General features: G+C 30.9%; 1 protein-coding gene across 1 annotated transcript; it reads right to left on the bottom strand.

The window, feature by feature from the left end:
* Positions 1-1974: 1974 nt before the first annotated feature.
* Positions 1975-15425, bottom strand: LOC139520898 (fibrinogen-like protein A). The gene is made up of 9 exons (XM_071313926.1): positions 15116-15425; positions 11242-11430; positions 9492-9515; positions 8414-8521; positions 7474-7581; positions 6255-6382; positions 5568-5664; positions 4048-4212; positions 1975-2430 (listed from the first exon to the last, which is right to left on the bottom strand). Exons 2-9 carry the CDS (start codon positions 11378-11380, stop codon positions 2180-2182), a joined length of 1020 nt encoding a protein of 339 aa, XP_071170027.1. The 5' UTR covers positions 11381-11430; positions 15116-15425; the 3' UTR covers positions 1975-2179.
* Positions 15426-19766: the final 4341 nt, after the last annotated feature.

Genomic DNA, 19766 nt, shown 5'->3' with positions numbered 1-19766 from the left:
AGTAAATATCGTGTACGCTTTTGAAATTGAATTTGTTTTTTTTATTTGCGTTTGTATGTGTCTTTTTTCATCTTACTTTTGTTAGATGGTGCTCCATTTAATCGTTTGATTAAATATGTAAAAGTATTGTGTTTCTGATTAACACATTATTTTTCATCATTAGGTCCTGTAGCAACAGATCGGATACTTTTGTCTTATTCCATGCTTTTTGTGGGTATTTAGCTATTTTTGTATTGAAACACGTTTGTCTCACTAATATGTCAGATTGTTTTCGCGCAAAAAACGAACATTTTGATTGTGCTTTTTGAAGCTATCGATCAAATATTTTCTTGTTAATTTGGTAGGTATGGTGAAAAAGTTTTGTCATCGTCTAGACAGCAATATTTATTTTAATTCTTTTTCATCATATTGGGGATTAGAATTTTTTTTTGAAAAAGAAAATAATCCCCCAACCCGCCCTTGAAATAGAATGGCCGTTCCCTTAACTTCGTTATAATATTTTGGCATATTTCAACCAAGTAGGATGACTTTATATGAAATAAGGAGATTTGGTATAATTGCCAATGAGCATCAGCAATCCACCCGAGACCAAATGACATAGAAGTTAGCAATTATAGAGAATTGTACACCATGCAACAAATAGTGAAACAAATTCCACATAGCAAGGTGCGTTATGACAAAATGTATAACAATTCAAACGGGAAAACCAAGGGCTTGGTTTATGTACAAAACAATTAGCGTGAACAAATTGTGGTCATGTCGACTTATTGTAGATCTTACTTTGCTGAACATTATTGCTGTTTACAGTTTATCTCTATCTATAATAACATTCAATATAATAACTAAAAACCGAAAATTTTCAAATTACTAATGTAGGAGCAGCAACCCAACAACAGGTTGTCTAATTCATCTGAAAATTTCAGGGCAGATAGACCTGATGAACAGTTTAACACCACGCCAGATTTACTGTAAATCCTATAGTTTCAGAGATATAAGCCAAACACTGCTTTTTACCCTATTTTCTATTTTTAGTCAAGACGGTTCGGATCATCTAAATACCTCAATGATGATTGTGGCAAAGTTTGGTTAAATTTGGCCCAGTAGTTGCAGAGGAGAACATTGTTGTGAAAATTAACAGACGACGGACATCGGACGACGGACACTAAGTAATGGGAAAAGCTCACTTGGCCTACGTGAGCTAAAACGGGTCGTCCTTTATCAAATGAAAAAATCAAAAGCTCAAACACATCAAATAGAAAGGAAAAACAACTGTCATATTCCTGACTTGGAATAGACATTTCCTTATGCAGAAAATGGTGGTTTTATAGCTTCATTGTGAGAGGTTTTCAGTAGGTGTAGTGATTATGCTTGGCAATATAAGTGGTAAATTTTTACAGACATAAATACCACCAGCATGTTAAAATGAGGTATTCGCATTTAAGGATGTACTAAGGTGAAATTAAATAAATCAATAATTCAAAACTGATACTTTAAGCCGGAAGAGCATTAGTAAAGGATCAAAATAAGCTAAAAATATTGGAGCTCCTTTTCGAGGTATTTGGTTTTTAAAATATGGCGGGAAAAGGCTGACTCAAGTTTACCATATATTTGCAATTTGGTAATATTTGGGTCTCAAATTAGAATAAAGAAAATCAAGAATCTAAAAGACCTTTTATGAGCTATTTAGTCTTATATGAAAAGATAAAAGGGTGTTGTGGGGTAAAATATTTTACTTTATATCGTAGGGAAAACAACAAGGAGCCCGCACATCTGACACAAATTCCAGAACCTCACCTAAGTACATACTTAAAGTCCCTAATTCGAAACAGTTCTTTCTCTAACCAGTTTCATATGTAATAAGCATGGATGATTGTTGACTATATTACACGAGCTTTCAGGTAAATATAGTTCTAATCCGAAACACTATAGTGCTTACCATACCTGTCAGAATGAAATATTGATCAAGATGCAATATCTTTAAACTCATTGTAGATACACTGCTTTCTACATATATTTATTAAGAAACACCAGTAAAATATATCGATGAATATTTTCGGAAAAAAATCTGTTGTCTGTTATTGATGATACTTGCATTCATCTCTTTTCTTAGTGTAAAACATCTTAAAAAACATCTTCAACCTGAAGAAAAATCCATCACCAGTCATAAATTTCAAATAAATCAACTCGGCTTAAACATCATTCTGGTAGTTTTGAGTCCAGATTTTCCTTTCCAGCTATTCCAGTGCATATTGGTTTCACTAGAACCTTCGAGATACAGTCCGTTGATATTTGACCATGTACATCTAGCATGCCACCATGGGCTCAGTTTATTAATAGCACAATTACTACTGGTTACATCGTTATCTCTGTCAATAGTGGTAAACATGAAATTGTCATGAGTGTTACCTTGGGAATCTTTCATAGAATCACCTGTTAAAACATAAAAACTATGCAGGAGAATAATAAGTTCAAATTGAAATTTTACAAAACGATGCTCTATATTAAAGAAAAGTTCATTAACATTTGTATAAGCTTTTAAAATTTTCAAATATTATTGCCCCGAATATACATGAATTGTCGAAATGCGTACCGGTACCGTTAATAAAGATTTTTTTTAAATGCATCGAATTATTTTTGTTGTTTTTTGCTGTTGTTGTTGTTTAATATTAATATTCCACTAATATTTCATTTGAGTCTTAGAGATCAAATCGAACTTAGTAGGCATGTTGTTTTAAGATATAATTAAGATTGTATCATATATTCAAGAACATCGACCAATATCAAAACGTATCCTTCGAGTAATCAACATACAATAAGCTGGCAGAATTTTGTTATACCTTGTACCGTTAAGTGTTGTTATCGACTATCAGTTGACAAAAACTACAGGATACCTAAACAGGCATTAGCTACGATTTATATCGTCGATGCCACTGCTGGTGGACGTTTCGTCCCCGAGGGTATCACCAGCCCAGTGACAGCACTTCGGTGTTGACATAAATATCAATTATGTGGTCATTTCTATAAATTTCCAGTTACAAAACTTTCAATTTTTCGGAAAAAAATAAGGATTTTCTTATCCCAGGTAAAGATTACCTTAGCCGCATTTGGCACAACTTTTTGGAATTTTGGATCTTGAATGCTCTTAAACTATTTTGATATCGGTGTCACTGATGAGTCTTATGAAGACGAAACGCGCGTCTGGCGTACTAAATTATAATATCTTATAGTTCATTTCTATGTATGTTGCATTGTCTTTTGTTTTTTGTTGCACTTCATTGTTTCTGACGTTTCGTTGTTTCCCCCTTATAGTTGATGTGTTTCCCTAGGTTTTAGTTTGTTATCCGGATTTGTTTTCTCTCAATCGATTTTTTACTTACGAACAGCATTATACTACTGTTGCTTTTATATATGTGACCTTTAATCCAACCCTTAGCTAGAGATGGGTTTCGCATGCATTAGGAGTTTTTATCTTTAAAAAAATGGTAATACTAAAAGTGCAACAAGGGAGAGGCCATATGTGAACTTATTATATAAAATCAAAACGACCTTGCAAAATCCAGTTGTACTTTATCGCATTCTATTTACATTGATATCTATGTTCATATCGGGTTATTTGACCGTCGTCAGTTTTCAGAGGCCATCCCAATGTTCAATAAGGTATCGTCTATACTAAATTGCACACATTAGCGAGACCATGCATGGTTAATTGTTTATTTTTGACTTTTTGTAATTCGTTGTAATTTTAGTGTCCTTACATGTATATGATTGATTGTGTTTCCCTCAGTTTTTGTTTGTGACCCGGCTTTGAATCAGTATAATCGATTTATGACTAATATACATGCTACTATTGCCTTTTTATAGGATGCTAGAAATAAAATATGAGAATTTGAATCAAATCGATGACCATGAAATTGACAGATTTGTCGAGATCTCTTTAACAGTTTAAGCAAAAACAAAATATACGATATTAAAAATATGAATGTTTAATATTTTTCATCAACGATTTACCTGTTTCTGTTAAAAAACAAACCAAACAATGTATCTTACCAGCAGTTCCACTGTAATCAGATATCCTCAAAGTGTAGCTACTTTCCTCGTTACTGACATTGAAAGTATTATATAAAGCATACGCTGTATTTCCATCAAAGTCTTCGAGATCAAATCGAACTTTGTAAGCATTTTGTAGCAAGATGTAATGAAGATTGTCATTTCCTAAAACAAAATAAGCACTTGTATCATAAAATGTATGCCTAATTTATTAATGTAGAGTAGATTGTTTTTTATTCGGTATTGAATCAATTTCAGTTCCTTGTTGATATAGTATTTTAACTTTTTTTTTCATTCGTTGACATGTTGGTTATCTGAAAGAATAGAGAGTTTATCAAAAGTTCTTCGAATCTTGAAGAAATTCGACGATACCAGAGTTATATTTAAAGTTATAAGTGGAAAATAAACCGACAATGCTATGTCTAAAATGAAAAAAAAAAATAGGCCAATAAAAGTAAATAACACACAACATAGAAAACTAAAGACTGAGCAACACAAGCCTCACCAACACCAGGGTGATCTTTGTGCTCGAGAAGGGTAATCAGATCATGCTACATATGTGTCATTGTCATGTTATTCATGTTTTTACAAACTCGGCATTAATTCTAATTCGGTAGGCCAAATTTGTCAAAAGGAGGCGGGATTTTATGCAGGCGCTATTGGAATGATGCTGTATGGAAATAGATTTTTTTTATCGTAATGATTTTTTTCCAACCCACCCTCATTGTCAATTTTTAGTTGTAGTCCAGATATCAAGATATGAGCCAGACTTAATTGTTTCTGTTGAATCCTTTATCTCAAGTTCGATCGGATAGAACAGTTAAAAAACTGTCAACAAATTTTGAAAAATTAATTGACAGAACATCATCTATATAGGGGAAAGTAAAGTTAAAGGATACTTCTAACTTCTTTTCTTTCTCCCTAAGAAGTTTCTGTATGAACCCTACCTAATGAATAAAGGAAAGAGTCGACAAGAGGAGGATCACAGTTCATTCCCATGGGAATAGTGATTGTTTGTTGGAAAACACGTCCTCCAACCGTAAAAAATATGTTGTCGATCACCAAAGTATAAATCATGCAAATGTCAGTTTTAGAGAATGTTTTGTTTGAATTAGAGTGATTGATTTTGAAAAATGTAGGATTAATCCCCCCTAATACAAGCTACTTGTATCTACGTTGGCTATTTCTTTATGAACCAAAACAGAATCAACATAGAGTTACATTATGAAAAGTGTAGCAATTTTACGATATCGTTTTCAGGTTATTTGTTGTTAGAATTTGTGCATTTCTTCACAAAGGCATTTTTAGTCACTAAATTTATGCATCTTGTACCATTTATTCATTTTAGCGGTGGGAAAATAGTGTTAGAATTAAAACCTAAAATTCAATTTAAGGCTTTTAACTTAGTCCTGAGGGTATCATGATCCCAGTAGTTGCTATGAATAATGACTCATGAGCTGCTAACAAGCTCTGGGACTAACAGTATAAAAATTCCATTATCTTGATAGTATATAAACTACCTAACCAATGTTCACCAGTGAGGTTACCAAAACCAGTTTTGTAGTCGTCCCAAAACCTTAAGAAATTCGTTTTTCCATCTAATCTTCTTTGTACAACCTGAAAAAAAGTCAATTCAAAAGAATTCCAACTGTTAAGCAATGTCTTAAAATAATGTTTATCTTACACACTCATTAACTAAAAAACTATAAGTAGTATCTGAAATACAGAAAAATGCGGTACAACCCTTTTAAAAAAATGAACATAATTGAACAGTATATCTAGGTGTTTAAATGAACTATTTGTTTATATGTAGAATACTGGATACATAAGCCCAGTATGTTCTAGTTACCTGACTTAGCGGTAAGAACAAGTAATTACTCCGACTGACTTGATCATATTGAGATATATAATTAAAATGTAAGACTCTGTTGATTTTACTGAGGAGTCGAATGTGTGTGTTTTTTTGTTTGTTAAATAGATACATGAAGAAATGTTTTTTTATTCTTTCAATGAGATGACAATCAAAAAAGAAAGAAAGGATTTGATTGATTTCTGATTCTTATGTTTGCTTTATAGTTTATAAAAAAAGGCAACTGTTTGTATATAAAGAGCTACGAGGAAAGAAAATGTCTTCTCAATAAATGTTTATTATAAAGGCAAAGAAAACGTCTTTTTGACCAATGTCCATTATAAAGATAATTACTTACTGTCCATCCTCCATCGTCCACTGACATTTCACAAAATACTGATATTTCCATATTATTCTCAAGGTAAAGTGTATACACTCCACTGCTACTATTTTGGGGCAGGTCATTGCAGTCTTTTATTTTTCTATCTGAAATAAAATGTCATAATAGTATATGTGGAATAAAGAACCAACAGTAGTTTACCGATGTTTAAATCTGATAAATCATAAAAGAGATACCAATCAAGGTTTTTCTGAACATTTTTTCAATATCAAATTCATTTTAGGATCCCTTTTAACCCTAATCGTGTCATGTTTTTTTCAAAAATTGTCTTATAAATGATATTTCATATCAACACATAAATGCTATAAATGGGCTATTTGTATTCACAATTTAAAGCATTTACTGACGTAATGTCTAGTTTGCTTATTGTAGCCTTTGGAGTCTTCTATGAGTGTTATCGCAACAATACTACTGTGAATTCTTCTATTTTCGTGTATAAATTAAGTATGGAATGATAAAAAAAAAAACTGTTTTTTTTTCTATAGTCAATATACTAGCCAGTAGAAAATGTTTGCTTTGCGGAACATCAAATTCGTGTTTTTTATTATCTTTCCCAACGAAAAGAACGTAAACTAGAATCACACGATAAAAATTAATCCCCATTATAACGACTTGAAAAGCACATGACAAGTGTTTTCCTGATAACTTTAAAAGAGAGTCGAAAGATACCAGACGGATACTCAAAATCATAAGTCGAATAAAAACGGACAACTCCATGGCTAATAAAAAAGACAAACAAACAATAGCACACAAAACACAACATAGAAAACGAGCAACACAAACCCCACCAAAACTGGGGGATGATTTTTGATACTCCTGCAGGATAAGTAGATCCTGCTCCACGTGTGACACCCGTCGTGTTGTACATGTTAGAAAAAACCCTGAAAAATGTCTAATTTAGTAGGTCACTTTCGGGTCACAAAATTGTTATGGCTCTCGTGAAAAAAAACATTTTTAAGACAAAAATTCTTTCAAAGTTCAAGAACCTCAAATACCAACAAGGGAGTGAATGTAAATAGTTTTCAAAGGTACCAGGATTATATTTTAATACGTCAGACGCGCGTTTCGTCTACATAAGACTCATTATGTTACAGAGATGTTGGTTTGATTCACAACCAAACTCTATATGTATTTTTAAGCTTAAACAAATATAGTATGTAAAAAGTAATATACTGACCATCACATGTCGTTCCACCATATGTATCAGGACAAACACATACGTACGACTCCTCTACAACTGTACAGGTACCATTATTCAAACAAGGTTCGGTGGTACATGGGGTGACTGTTAAAATTTCATTTATGTTAAAATATAATAGTGTATAGGTATCACCATGCTTATTTCTGGTTTTGACATGCAATATGTACGTTTTATTCTCACTCACTCATTCCTTTTCATATCTCATAGTTTTCGCAACATTATGTGAACCACATGATTAGACAATAGATTGTATATTCTTAAGTTTGTCTGGCTTGATTCGTATTGATTCACTTTTATTTAATTCGGATTGTGTTCCAGATATCCACAACGATATTTTGATCATATTTTATACCTTTTGATTCTATATTGTAACAGTAATATTTTATGATGTTCATAAGTAATCAATCTGTATATCTCTAAATTTTGTCTTACTTATTTGCATCAAGTCTTAAACCCTTTCTCTTTAGTGCAAAACTGCAAACACCTTGTGACCTTGATATTAATAATTTGGAAAGGCGTGAATATTTTTCTGTACCGATCAGCAAAAAACGCTTCGCCTCCAATAATTTCTTTTAAAAAAACATCTCATACCAAAGTTGTGCTTAAATATTCTAAAGTTTGAAAAAAAGCTAAACATTAATATGTTAATAATGCATATATCGTATGTAGTGGTGAGCTTTTTGTTTTGCTTGGTACATGTTAGACATATCAGGGGCCAACGATAGCTATGATCCTACTTTTTGGTTTCATCACTCCAAGACCAAAAATATTCAAAAAAATAAAATTTACTTTAAGACGTTTGATTTCAGCATAGTTTTTTCATTGACATTTAATATTGCAAGCATTAGCTTCCGGTAATAGAATATAAGTAAATATTTATGAAACAAATTAATTTAACAAACAAAACGATAAAAACCTTCACAATATGTTCCAATATATCCAGCAGGGCATATACAGAAGAGAGCATCGTCCACTACAGCGCATGTGCTGTTGTAATAACAAGGATTGCTGGAACATTGAGAATCTGTAACATTTGTATACAGTCATTATTTCTTGGGCTACATATACTGTTCAATAATATAGAATTATCAATTTTCGAACTTTAATTTCTGTCAATATCATTATAAAAAGCAATCTTTATAAATATCATCAGAACGCATTTTCACTGACTTTTAACTGAATTATCACAAAGACCCAGTGTAAAAAAAAAGTTTCACAGGTATAAGACTTACAACATAATGTAACAAACAAATATGTTATTGTGATGTTATACTATTGTCTGAGTAAAAGTGAGAAGGTTTGGTACCATTAAAACGTTTAATCCCGCTGCAAAATGTTTGCACCTGTCCTAAGTCAGGAATCTGATGTACAGCAGTTGTCGTTTGTTTATGTCATTTATACATGTTTCTCGTTTTTTTTTATATAGATTATACCGTTGGTTTTCCCGTTTGAATCGTTTTACACTTTTAATTTTCGGGCCTTTTATAGCTAGTTGTTCGGTGTGAGCCAAGGCTCCGTGTTGAAGACCGTACCTTGATCTATAATTGTTTTCTTTTATAAATTGTTATTTGGATGGAGAGATGTTTCATTGGCACTCATACTACATCTTCCTATACCTATATATGATACTATACTTAAGATAATACAAATTGTGAATAATTAAAACATTTTTTTATATCTGATTATCCACCAACCAAACGTTGCAGATGTATTATTTTAAAAATATTATTAAGAGCGATAAGTTTATCATGAAGTTTTTAAAATTCATTTTCTCTATTATTATAGTGATATTGGAATATTGGAAATACAACACAGAAAACTTAAAACTGAGCAACACGCACCCTATCAAAATCTGGGGTGATCTATGGTGCTCAAGACGGTTCAGAATATTTCTTATGTAATTGTTTGCATGAACTGTCACTTCTTATCAATAGTTTTATGGAATAAACACTTTTGTGTCACTCGAAACTTGATCTATATACTTTACTTTTTACCTTTATTTTGTAAACTGCAATCTTCTAAAATATAAAGTATGGAATCTATATACAAATGTGATAATAATATTATGTTATTGTATTACGCTTTGTGTACTTATGTAATGTAGATATTATAGATACAAATGTACTTATTGTACTGACAACTTCACGCATTTTCTTTCTTTCAATTTGGTCAGTGACCCTTGAGAACTTGACACTTTACTTGTGAAGTTTGTAATATAACGACATACATGTTTGAAGGGAAAACAAACAATTATGATATCCTATGATATGCATATTGTATTTTATATCTAGAGAAATATATAAACCGGGCATAGTGAAAAATTCTTTAAACATTCCCTAATTTTTAAAAACCTTGCTTATCTAACTCGATATTCAATCAAATATTTTGGAGGCTAAATTACAGTCAAATAAATGAACAACCTGCAGTTCTCTGTTGATCTTTTCGAAATTCAGCAGTGCTGTTTTAAAACTTGGATTTAAAAAAGAAAAAAAAATTAACATACTGTGCATACATATTTACATTGTATAAGTTTTTTTTTGTGGATACATTTATCAATACAAAATAATATAAAGGTATCATTTGTAACGAAACTTTCAAATTGTGGTATAGATGATTGAAAACGCATTTTATTTTCATTATACTTTTAATGTGTTTTTTAAATTATTTTAAAATTTTCTTTAAAACTGATCACCAATTCACATTAAAGTGAATATCTAATGCTGAAAACTTGCTATTGTTCACCGTTTCTTTTAAATAATTGTCTTAATGTTAGTCCTACATTTTTTGTTTTAAATTTCCAACTGCAAGGCTTTATATTTGATACAGATTTAGTCTATGTGGAATAGATGTAAAGGTACATTATTTTTCCTGATTGAATAGGTATAGAAAATAAACGTCAGCATTCTGAAATTTGAAGTATCATGTCGATTTAAGACAACATTCGTCTTTGGGGAATCTGTTGGCCATGTCTATTATTGCTCTCTCGATGAGTATTTAGAAATAAATAAATATAACTAGATCATGAAGAATGATAACGTTTATTAAGTGTATTTGCTGGCAAATACACTTACGAACACAATCCTATGGTTGCAAAAGCAATTCACATCGTATTAATAGCAGATAGAACGTAATTTTGGGTAGTGACAAGGGAAGCATTACTTCTCTTTGTAAAATTCAAATGCCATAGCAAGAAGCAAACGTCAATTTCAGGAACATACAAAAAAATGTTACAAAAAATAAAGATGTGCGGAACATGGCGTAAACGTAAAATCAAAAAAGTAGAAGACTTCAGTCAAAATCAACATAACACACTTGAGTGGATTACAGATTCTGCGAAAGGATCAGTAATCCTGCTTCACTTAATACATTTAACGTGTTTTTCATTGAAAGCTAAAATTTGGTGGATAGTCTCAATCGGGGACGTAATAATGGAGGAAAGAGGATGAAATTGTGACTACCACTAGTTACAACAACAAAAAATGCAGGAAACAAAACCTAGTCAGTCTTCCCTTTTAGTAAATATTACACTTCTGTTTATAAATTGCAATAATGAGGACATACTCTGGCATATTTTATCAAATTAGATACACTAATTATATACATATACACAATAGAAACCTGAACAAATCTATAGTTTGATAAATCGTAAGTTTTAGTAATAGGTAACTGTAAAATATATTTTGTTAGTGGATGTCGAAACTGTTAAAAATGTCAAATTTCATTTTTAAATTCTAAATATTATACCTTTATCTTTTTTAAGGGAATAGTAGATACATAAAATGAAACACAGAACAGTTGAAATAATCAGGAAAATCGTACACAGCTTCCAGAATTTAATTTTTCTTCTCTTACGAATTTCAACTTCCATAAATTTCTTCTCCATTTTATATTCGGATGACGATCCTGTTCTACGTCATTGTTTTATCAGAGCATCTGTGAAATATAAGCAACCTTATCCATTTCATAATGATATCATGCATTTGATATATATAAATATAAGGATATGTGATTAATGATTATCAATGTCATATAACTTTCAATCAGAGACCAATGGACTTGGATATAAGCAATATTACATAATCATGCGACCTTCGTCAAAGAGTAATATCAATATCGTATAGAAAGATATAAAAGATAAAATTTCATAGCTTGTTGCATCTGATAAATTAATCATTTGCCCCTGAAGTATATAAAAGATAAAAAAAAATATGAATTAAAATAAAAAAATTAGGAAACATTTAAGTAATTGAGGTAAAAGAAACCTGTAACCTTTTAAATTACTGATCATACATATATTACGATCATTTCAAAAAATTTAAAAAATCACCAGACATGGGAATAGCTTTTTTCGTAATTTTGGAAAAGATTTCACCGTGTTCAACTAAATAATCAAAATCTAGAAAAGGATAAGTTTTGCTGATGATATCATATGAATTTTAATCAAGTTTAACATATGTCCACATTATACCAAGCTATGTCTCCATTTTGTTAAACTGAAATATCATCAAGGTAACGATACGCGTAGTTAAGTTATTCGATACTGCACGTTTACAAATTATTGCGAGGTTTTATAAGTGCAAAAAATGCGAAAAGTTTGGTTCCACGATTTTAAGAACTAGTATTCTTATATCGGATACAGTATCAAGATTTTCCTGAAATCTCATTGAATAATCTCACATTTTTGTTCACTGGGCAAAAATAGCAATAAGAATTGCACTTAATAATTTCTTAATTTCAGTAATGTTTTAGGCTTATTGTAAAAAGAAAAATCACAAAAATACTGAACTCCGACGAAAATTCAAAACGGAATGTTCCTGACCAAATGGCAAAATCAAAATATAAAACACATCAAACGAACGGATAACAGCTGTCATATTCCTGACTTGGTACAAGCATTTTCTTACTTAACGCAATGCCAATACATTTGAATTAAAGAGCTCTGTTGTTTTTATGTATGAGTTTTCTCTAAATCATATATAATGATAAATTCTTAACTATACATTTTTGTGACTTGGAGTTTATTTTATTTGAGATCAATTGCTGTAGATTGTTTTTACAGTTAAAAGTAGATACAATCTTGGGTAAAACCGTCAAGCAGAAGAAAATAGAAAATAAATATTTTGTTGTCATATTTTGTTAAATGTAATGCAATGTATTACTTAGTACATGATACCGAAAATTACTTTGTAAACGTGACGTATTAAATTATATTCTTAGTTTAAGCCAAGTGCATAAACACAATGTATTTTTAGAATCATTGTTATGTTAAGTAGCATATGTCACCTGCTGATTTTTCATACCGGAAATTGCAAATTTTATCCCCTATTATAAACAAAGGTGCATTGGTTTAAATCGATATAAAATAAGTTTTAACATGACACCAGAAGTAACTTTCCAAAATTAGTTGGGTGCAATTATCTCCTGCTCGGGTAAAACTATATAAAAACCTCATATAACTTCTCCGTACACGATATCACACAAAGTTTTACTCCTAAATGTTTGCTACTCTTTAATATTTGTATTAAATTTTCGTTATTTTAATATTATACACCTTCAATTATTCTATGAACAACTGGTTTTTAATTATTATTTAAATTTTTATTTCATTTTCAAACATTTGGTATTGTACCTAAACTAAACACATGTCGTACACATACCCAAATTGTATTTCATTTTCTAAAAATATTGAATAATATCCGTCATTTCAAATCCACAGAAATTATGTAATTTTGACTGAAAACTTAAACCGGGGCTGAAGTGTCATATACCTTTTGACCAACCACACGTTGATTAATTTTTGTCTCGATTTTTTTGCCGCCGTATCAATTCGGAGCAACCCACTCAGCATTTACCATAAGATCAAAAGAGAAAATGATTCGACCACTTGACCCCGTTTACTACAATATTTATATACTCCCGATAGTCAAATATGGAGTTTGAAAATTTAACTGTCTCGAGTGCAGAACTATCGTTATAAATTGGATTGTATGGCAAAATCTGTATTTTTAAACGAAATTAATCTTACTGTAAAAAATTTTGTATTGCGTAATATCTATGCTGAACCAAAGTACTAAAACAATGTTCAAACAAGGTGAAAGTATTTAAAAAAAGTATGCGGGGGATTTTCTCGCTAGTTGAACCCACTGGTGGTCTTTGTAAGTTTTCTGCTCTCTTGTCGGATTGTTATCACTTTGACATACTTGCCGTATGAATTCCCTATTTCATGATATATCCATAAATTATCTACGTCGAATAATTTGGAAACTATCACAGTTTCTAGTTCCAACGGCAAACGTAGATTGCCTTTTCCATTCTTTTTATGTCCTGTTTGCCATTTAGGTCCCAAATTATCTGTTTTCATACAGCATTGGCTGTCACTTTTTTTTGGTGTAGGTAAATCAAAAAAAAATAACTTGTCAGTTCCAAATTTATAAAGTGTTACCATTATTTCATAAAATATTGTAAACATGAAACAACAATAAGAACATCAACAGTATTACCGTGAATAAAAAAACACAATTGAGATTAGACCTAACATAAAACAAAAAACCACAAAAACTAAAGAAACTATAAAATAAAACAAGATAACCATTGACGATTTCCCCCCAAGGTTAAAACATCTATATATGAACATATTATTGGAAAATAGAAAAAATGTGGGAGATTTCAATCCAATCGAAGTAAAAAATTGTACATTCTAACTTTCAAATAAGCAATGAAATATCCAGTATTGTTCAATACTTTTTCTGATACACATTAAAAAAAAATGTGTATTTTTCATGATTGACCAATTGGTATTGATGATTCTAGAAATTTGGTTAAGGAAACATCTTATAAGAAAGGATTTTATTCAAAATGTGTATATTGTATTTGCTAAACAGCTTTCTCTATGTGCTATAATATTCCTTTTTGTCCTATGACTTTTAACATGGCTTGGTATTTATGCATCCAGCTATCGCGTTTTTGGTTATGTTATATACAACTTTAAAACAAGTAGAACATTTATCTAGCTTTAAAAACGATGGAAAATGTCTATACTAAATCAAGAAGATGGCAGTTGTTTAACATTCGTTCCGTTGGCTTATATCTGATTATGTTAGTTTGTATGTGCTACCCTTTTTGAATTTAACTAGTGATTCAGTATTTTTGTTGATACTTTTTGATTAAAATTTTTACAATGTGATTTTGATGTACACCCACTTCAAGTATCCAAAGAGTTTCACTAGCGTTTAGATGCACGTAAATGTGGCATAAATATCAAATCGACTGTCAGGATAGCAGAAAAAGAGTGAATTTCATCGGAGTTCAGTATTTTTGTGATTTGACATTTTCCTATACCTTTGCACTATATTCCTTCCGTATAAGTTTAGTTATTGACGACATTCGCTTAATTCTCATTCAAAAGTTATAGTAGGTGAATATTTCATCACCCACAGGACGAACCAATGTTTATTTTTACAATTAAAACCGTCTACTTGTGTTGATGGATTATTTTACGAACTATTCAACTTTTTAAAACCAAATCTATAAACTTTGATATGCTCTGTTATGTAAACATATTTGATAGCCAGTATATTAACACACCATGTCAATAATCCCACATCGTTTGCATACTTACAAAATATGAATATTTATAATGTTATCATAATTCCCGATTCGTGCAAATATTCCAACAGTAATTATTTCAACATTAAACGCAGTCCATTTGTTTGATCCTTATTGAAATACACCAAAAACAAACTTATTGGTTTTCCCAATGACATATTTTGAGAAACTGTAATCTTACTGCAATGCTTCATTTAAGAAGGTTTCATGTGTGTTTATATTTATTTGTACGCACAAATATTATTGAAAGTACAATCAACTAATTGCCTTTATCCTATTTTGAACAATGCCTTTTAAAAAAACAATATCATTTACACTCCTGTATTGTCGATTCTCAGTATAAACCACCGATATTGATACACGTAGTTTAAACCTTGTGTACTTTTATTAAAATTGCAGACGTTTATTTTAAAGAGAATGAAAATACCAAGGTGAAATTAAAAAGCATAATTTGCCATAACAACATGGGAAAAATATTTTTTTTTTACAAAGAATACACAACGGGATTGGTATTTAGTGGTTTAAATTTTAATACTTTACTTCAAAAATATTTAATAGGCATTTGTCAGCCCGATCCCTTGAAGGACAAATAATATTTCAAATTAAGATTCGTATTGATAACTGTAAAATGTCTAATTGTTTAATCTGAGTGAAATGTCTAATTGTTTAATCTGAGTGAAATGTATCATATGTTTTATTGCATTTTGGCCTTTTTTACATACATTTTCGAAAAAAAAAAAATGTTTTGGAAAGCGTTCACATTTTCACCAACTGTGAATTACAGACCTTGGTGAAATTTAAAAAGTTTTTGAATAAGGCAAAAAAACAAACTATTTTGTTTTAATTTTTTTTTAAAAGATGGAAAAAAATAAATGAGAAACAAATGGTCGACACTATAGAATATTTAAACGACAGTAGCAAAATTAAGCGTATGTCTATTCCTATTTTCCCCAACACTATCGACTATCGACTATCAAAATACTATGTTAAAATTAGGATGTGTAAAATATGTATTGCAATGAAATAATGTGATTTCCAAGGAATATAAGAAACGAAAGTTTCCGACAATAATATTCTTTGACGCCATTATACGAATTAGCAATGTGTTGAAAATGTACCTTTTGTTTTACTATCTACTTTGTTTCTATTAGTAAGCGCACGGTCAATGCAATAAATAAATAACTAATCGAATTTTAACTGTTAATTTTTTACTGCCGTGGATTCCGATTTCAAGAAATTAAATGTTTCTTCACCGATACTAGAGGTCTAAATATTTGACAGTTAATAATTAAAAACGTTGAAGAGCTAATGAGGCAAACATGAAATAAAACCGGGACAAGGGTTTATGAGTTTTACTTTGATATATTCCTTTATTTTACTTTCATGATTTCTAGATCGATTTACTGTATTCCTATAAAATTTATTTTTGCATGTTCCATTCTCATTTTCCTGCATTCAACAGGTCGGCCATCTCAAGAAACTCTATTGTTTGATATAACGTTCTTTTTTTTAATTTAAATTTGTTTTTGTTGAACTGTTGTTTCGGAGATTATCAGGACGTTTCATTCAAATTGCTCTAGAGCATCGAATGAAATATCTAATGATTCAGTTATTAATAAATATCATGTAATAATGCTATGAATAATTATAACAACCCTGATAATAAAGATAACAAAATGATAATATTATAGAATATGATATAATAAGAATTCAGTGATTGGGTCCTATTTTTTATAACACAAATTAAAGATATTTACCAGTGACATATGTTTTGGAAATACATCTTTTCATGATGTCTTTAAAAAGACCAAAAATACCAAGAAGACACTTTCAATTAACAAAATTTTGACATTTAACTAAATTAAAAAATATCACATATACAAAAAAAATAAAAAAATATATGGTTCGTCTTTACTAAAAAGTCTACTTGAAAAATACTTACAATATATATGTCCATTTAACATGAAAATCAAAGTTTTAGTGATTGAAAGCTACTAAATTATATCACTTTTCATCAACCCTCTTTTCATAAATATAGGTGATTTTTAAAATACATATTTGATTGGCAAAGCCACTTTAAACCGTTTGATATAGTTACACCTCATCCCATTTTTTTCTGGAAGAGTAAATATGTAAATCGACAGTCTTTAAATAGACCACAGGTATTTAACTTTTCATACACGTAATTAATCAATATTCAAATCAGCATGTCATATAAGTTATAACTGTTTAAAATAGACCCATTCAAATAAGTGCAAAACATCCTATATCTATACAACAGTTTAAGGGAAATAAAAATCTCAAATTTAAATGTAACGACATCAACTGCCCTTTTTGCGCCTGTCACAATTCAGGAGCCCCTGGCCTTCGTTAGTCTTGTATGTTTTATAGTTTAGTAATATGTTAGAGAGTTTAGTGTGACATTCTTTTTCACTGAACTAGTACACATTTTTATTTAGGGTCCTGATATGTACCACCTCCTGTTGTGTGATTTACTCGATGCGTTGAAGACCCATTGGTGGCCTTCGACTGTTATCTTCTTACTGGTCAGGTTTTTTTCTCTTTGGCATATTCTCCATTTCCATTCTCAGTTTTACAAAGGGGTTATAAAAATAAACATAAAACAATGATATTCTACACAAAACAAATTTTCACCCGCTTTGAAACACTTTGCCCAGATTGACTGTTAAGAATAGACTGAACTGTAAACTAGTACTTTTACTGTTAAAGCATGTGATTCTTCTTAAGAAGGTATGTCATTGTTGGTCTCTGTTGGATAATTGTCTCTTATACAAGCATAAAGCATCACCTTACTATTACTTCATATAATTGTTAAGATAACAACAAATGCGCTATTTAAAAAATGTACGTTGATCCATCTTTAATCATAATGCAGTTATAATCACAACTACACACAATGCATATATTATGAATATAAAAAAATATACAAATACGTTTAAGTCATATGAAACGAGTGACAAAATCCTCAACCTTATTTGAAAAATAAAATATAAAATACTTCTTAGATTAAAAATATATTTTGGTAGAGAAAAAAATAACAATACAAAAAATCATTCCGGGTTCTAGGTTTGAACTAGGCACTGTAAATATCACAGTTTTTTTATCATTCGGTGCCAACGACTAGCCGATCACGGCTATAAACTACTTACATGTTAAACTTCAAAATTGACATAATTATACATTGTACATCTGTAGCATAAGCAATTATGCTTGGGCTTAAAAATGCGTACCGCAAATAATACTAGTTTATTGACTGATTGACGATGGATGCCTACTGTAATAACGTTAAAATTTAGGTATAATTGTTCAATTAACACCAATAATTTTATCTATTTCATCATCAGCTGGTGCCATGTGCAGTGGTATACTTGTGGCATTTACACTTCAATTAAATTTTAAATATGTTTGATCATTTAATATGTGTTGTAATCCCAAACATTTGGGAGATAATACCCATTATACATATATATGGAAGTGTTTAACGACCTTGACTGGCTATACAGCCCTCGCAAGGTCGGCTCGTAGCTCGAAGGTGAGCATTTACATAATTTTGTGCCATCGGTCAGGAATGAGAGGTGGTCGCCATTTTGGAGGTCGCCATCTTGGTTTTGTGAGCTGTTTTGATTTGATTTGTTTACTAGTTTGATGTTATAATCTTCACAACGGCTGCTTTCAGAGCCAGTTTGGTCAGCTTGGCAGCCGGTTAACCTCGACGAAGAAGTACTGGTAGATGAGCCTCGGACGTAGTATTATAGATGCCAGGAAGTGTTATCAGGACCAAAGCCGCGAGGCAGTGAAATGAAGGTCAATCACCCAACACCTAGGATACAGCCCTCGGACGTTAATCGGCTAACACTTCCCCATGATACAATGGGTTTTGGAGTGCATGTTAACGTGGGTACGCCTACTACTACGTCTACTGTACGGCTTGGATTGGTTTCTGTCAACTAAAGTAGTAAGTCGTTGATCATCTAACTGTAAACCCTCATGGAAGATAGGGGTAAAGGAGAGCTGGCCCAGCACGTTCGTTCAGCTGTAATGACTGAGACGTGATTGAATGCGATGTAATGCCCATTATACACTCGAATGCTAAATACTATATTTGTAAATATTACATGTTTCTAAATTTTGGTAATTAATTTTTTTAACTTTCCAAAAAAAGATAAATAAATTCTGTATATTAATTATATTTCTTTTTGAATACATTATTAATCCTAAAATCTATTTAATATAAATGATTTGTAATGATTAAAAATTGAATGAAATATTTATGTACAAATATAAAATCTGGCATAAAGTCGCTCGTTGATTATCGTTTACGAATCCACTACTTCTTATCAATTCTCTACTACATAATCGCCAAAAACAAATATTCTCTCGTTCTGTTATGATGTGACAATATGACAGCAATTTAATTGTCGTATTTAGAAGCTTTAGTTTACCGATTGTCACCTTATTGTAAACATCCACAAAGAAGCATGGATATTGAGCACGTGTATAACATTTACAATAAGATAATAGTTCATTTCAATGACAGATCCATGCGTATAGCGATCACCGGAATTTTACAAGAAAGGCCACACTGAGTTCACTGCATACGGAAAACATATCTGCGAATTGTTTACTGGAAGCAAACAATTAAA

This window comes from Mytilus edulis, chromosome 4, assembly GCF_963676685.1.
Source record: "Mytilus edulis chromosome 4, xbMytEdul2.2, whole genome shotgun sequence".
Lineage (NCBI taxonomy): Eukaryota > Metazoa > Mollusca > Bivalvia > Mytilida > Mytilidae > Mytilus > Mytilus edulis.
This window is presented reverse-complemented; position numbering and strand designations above follow the sequence as displayed.

What these genes read in the sequence shown, in the direction of transcription:
- LOC139520898 (XM_071313926.1), bottom strand. Translation starts at nt 11,380, where the DNA reads ATGGAGAAGAAATTTATGGAAGTTGAAATTCGTAAGAGAAGAAAAATT. An exon ending in TTCCCTTAAAAAAGATAAAG is followed by an intron (nt 9,516 to 11,241) that starts GTATAATATTTA and finishes TTTATATTTTAG; the next exon opens with AAGATTGCAGTTTACAAAAT. An exon ending in CACTGGTGAACATTGGTTAG is followed by an intron (nt 4,213 to 5,567) that starts GTAGTTTATATA and finishes ATTTTGTTTTAG; the next exon opens with GAAATGACAATCTTCATTAC.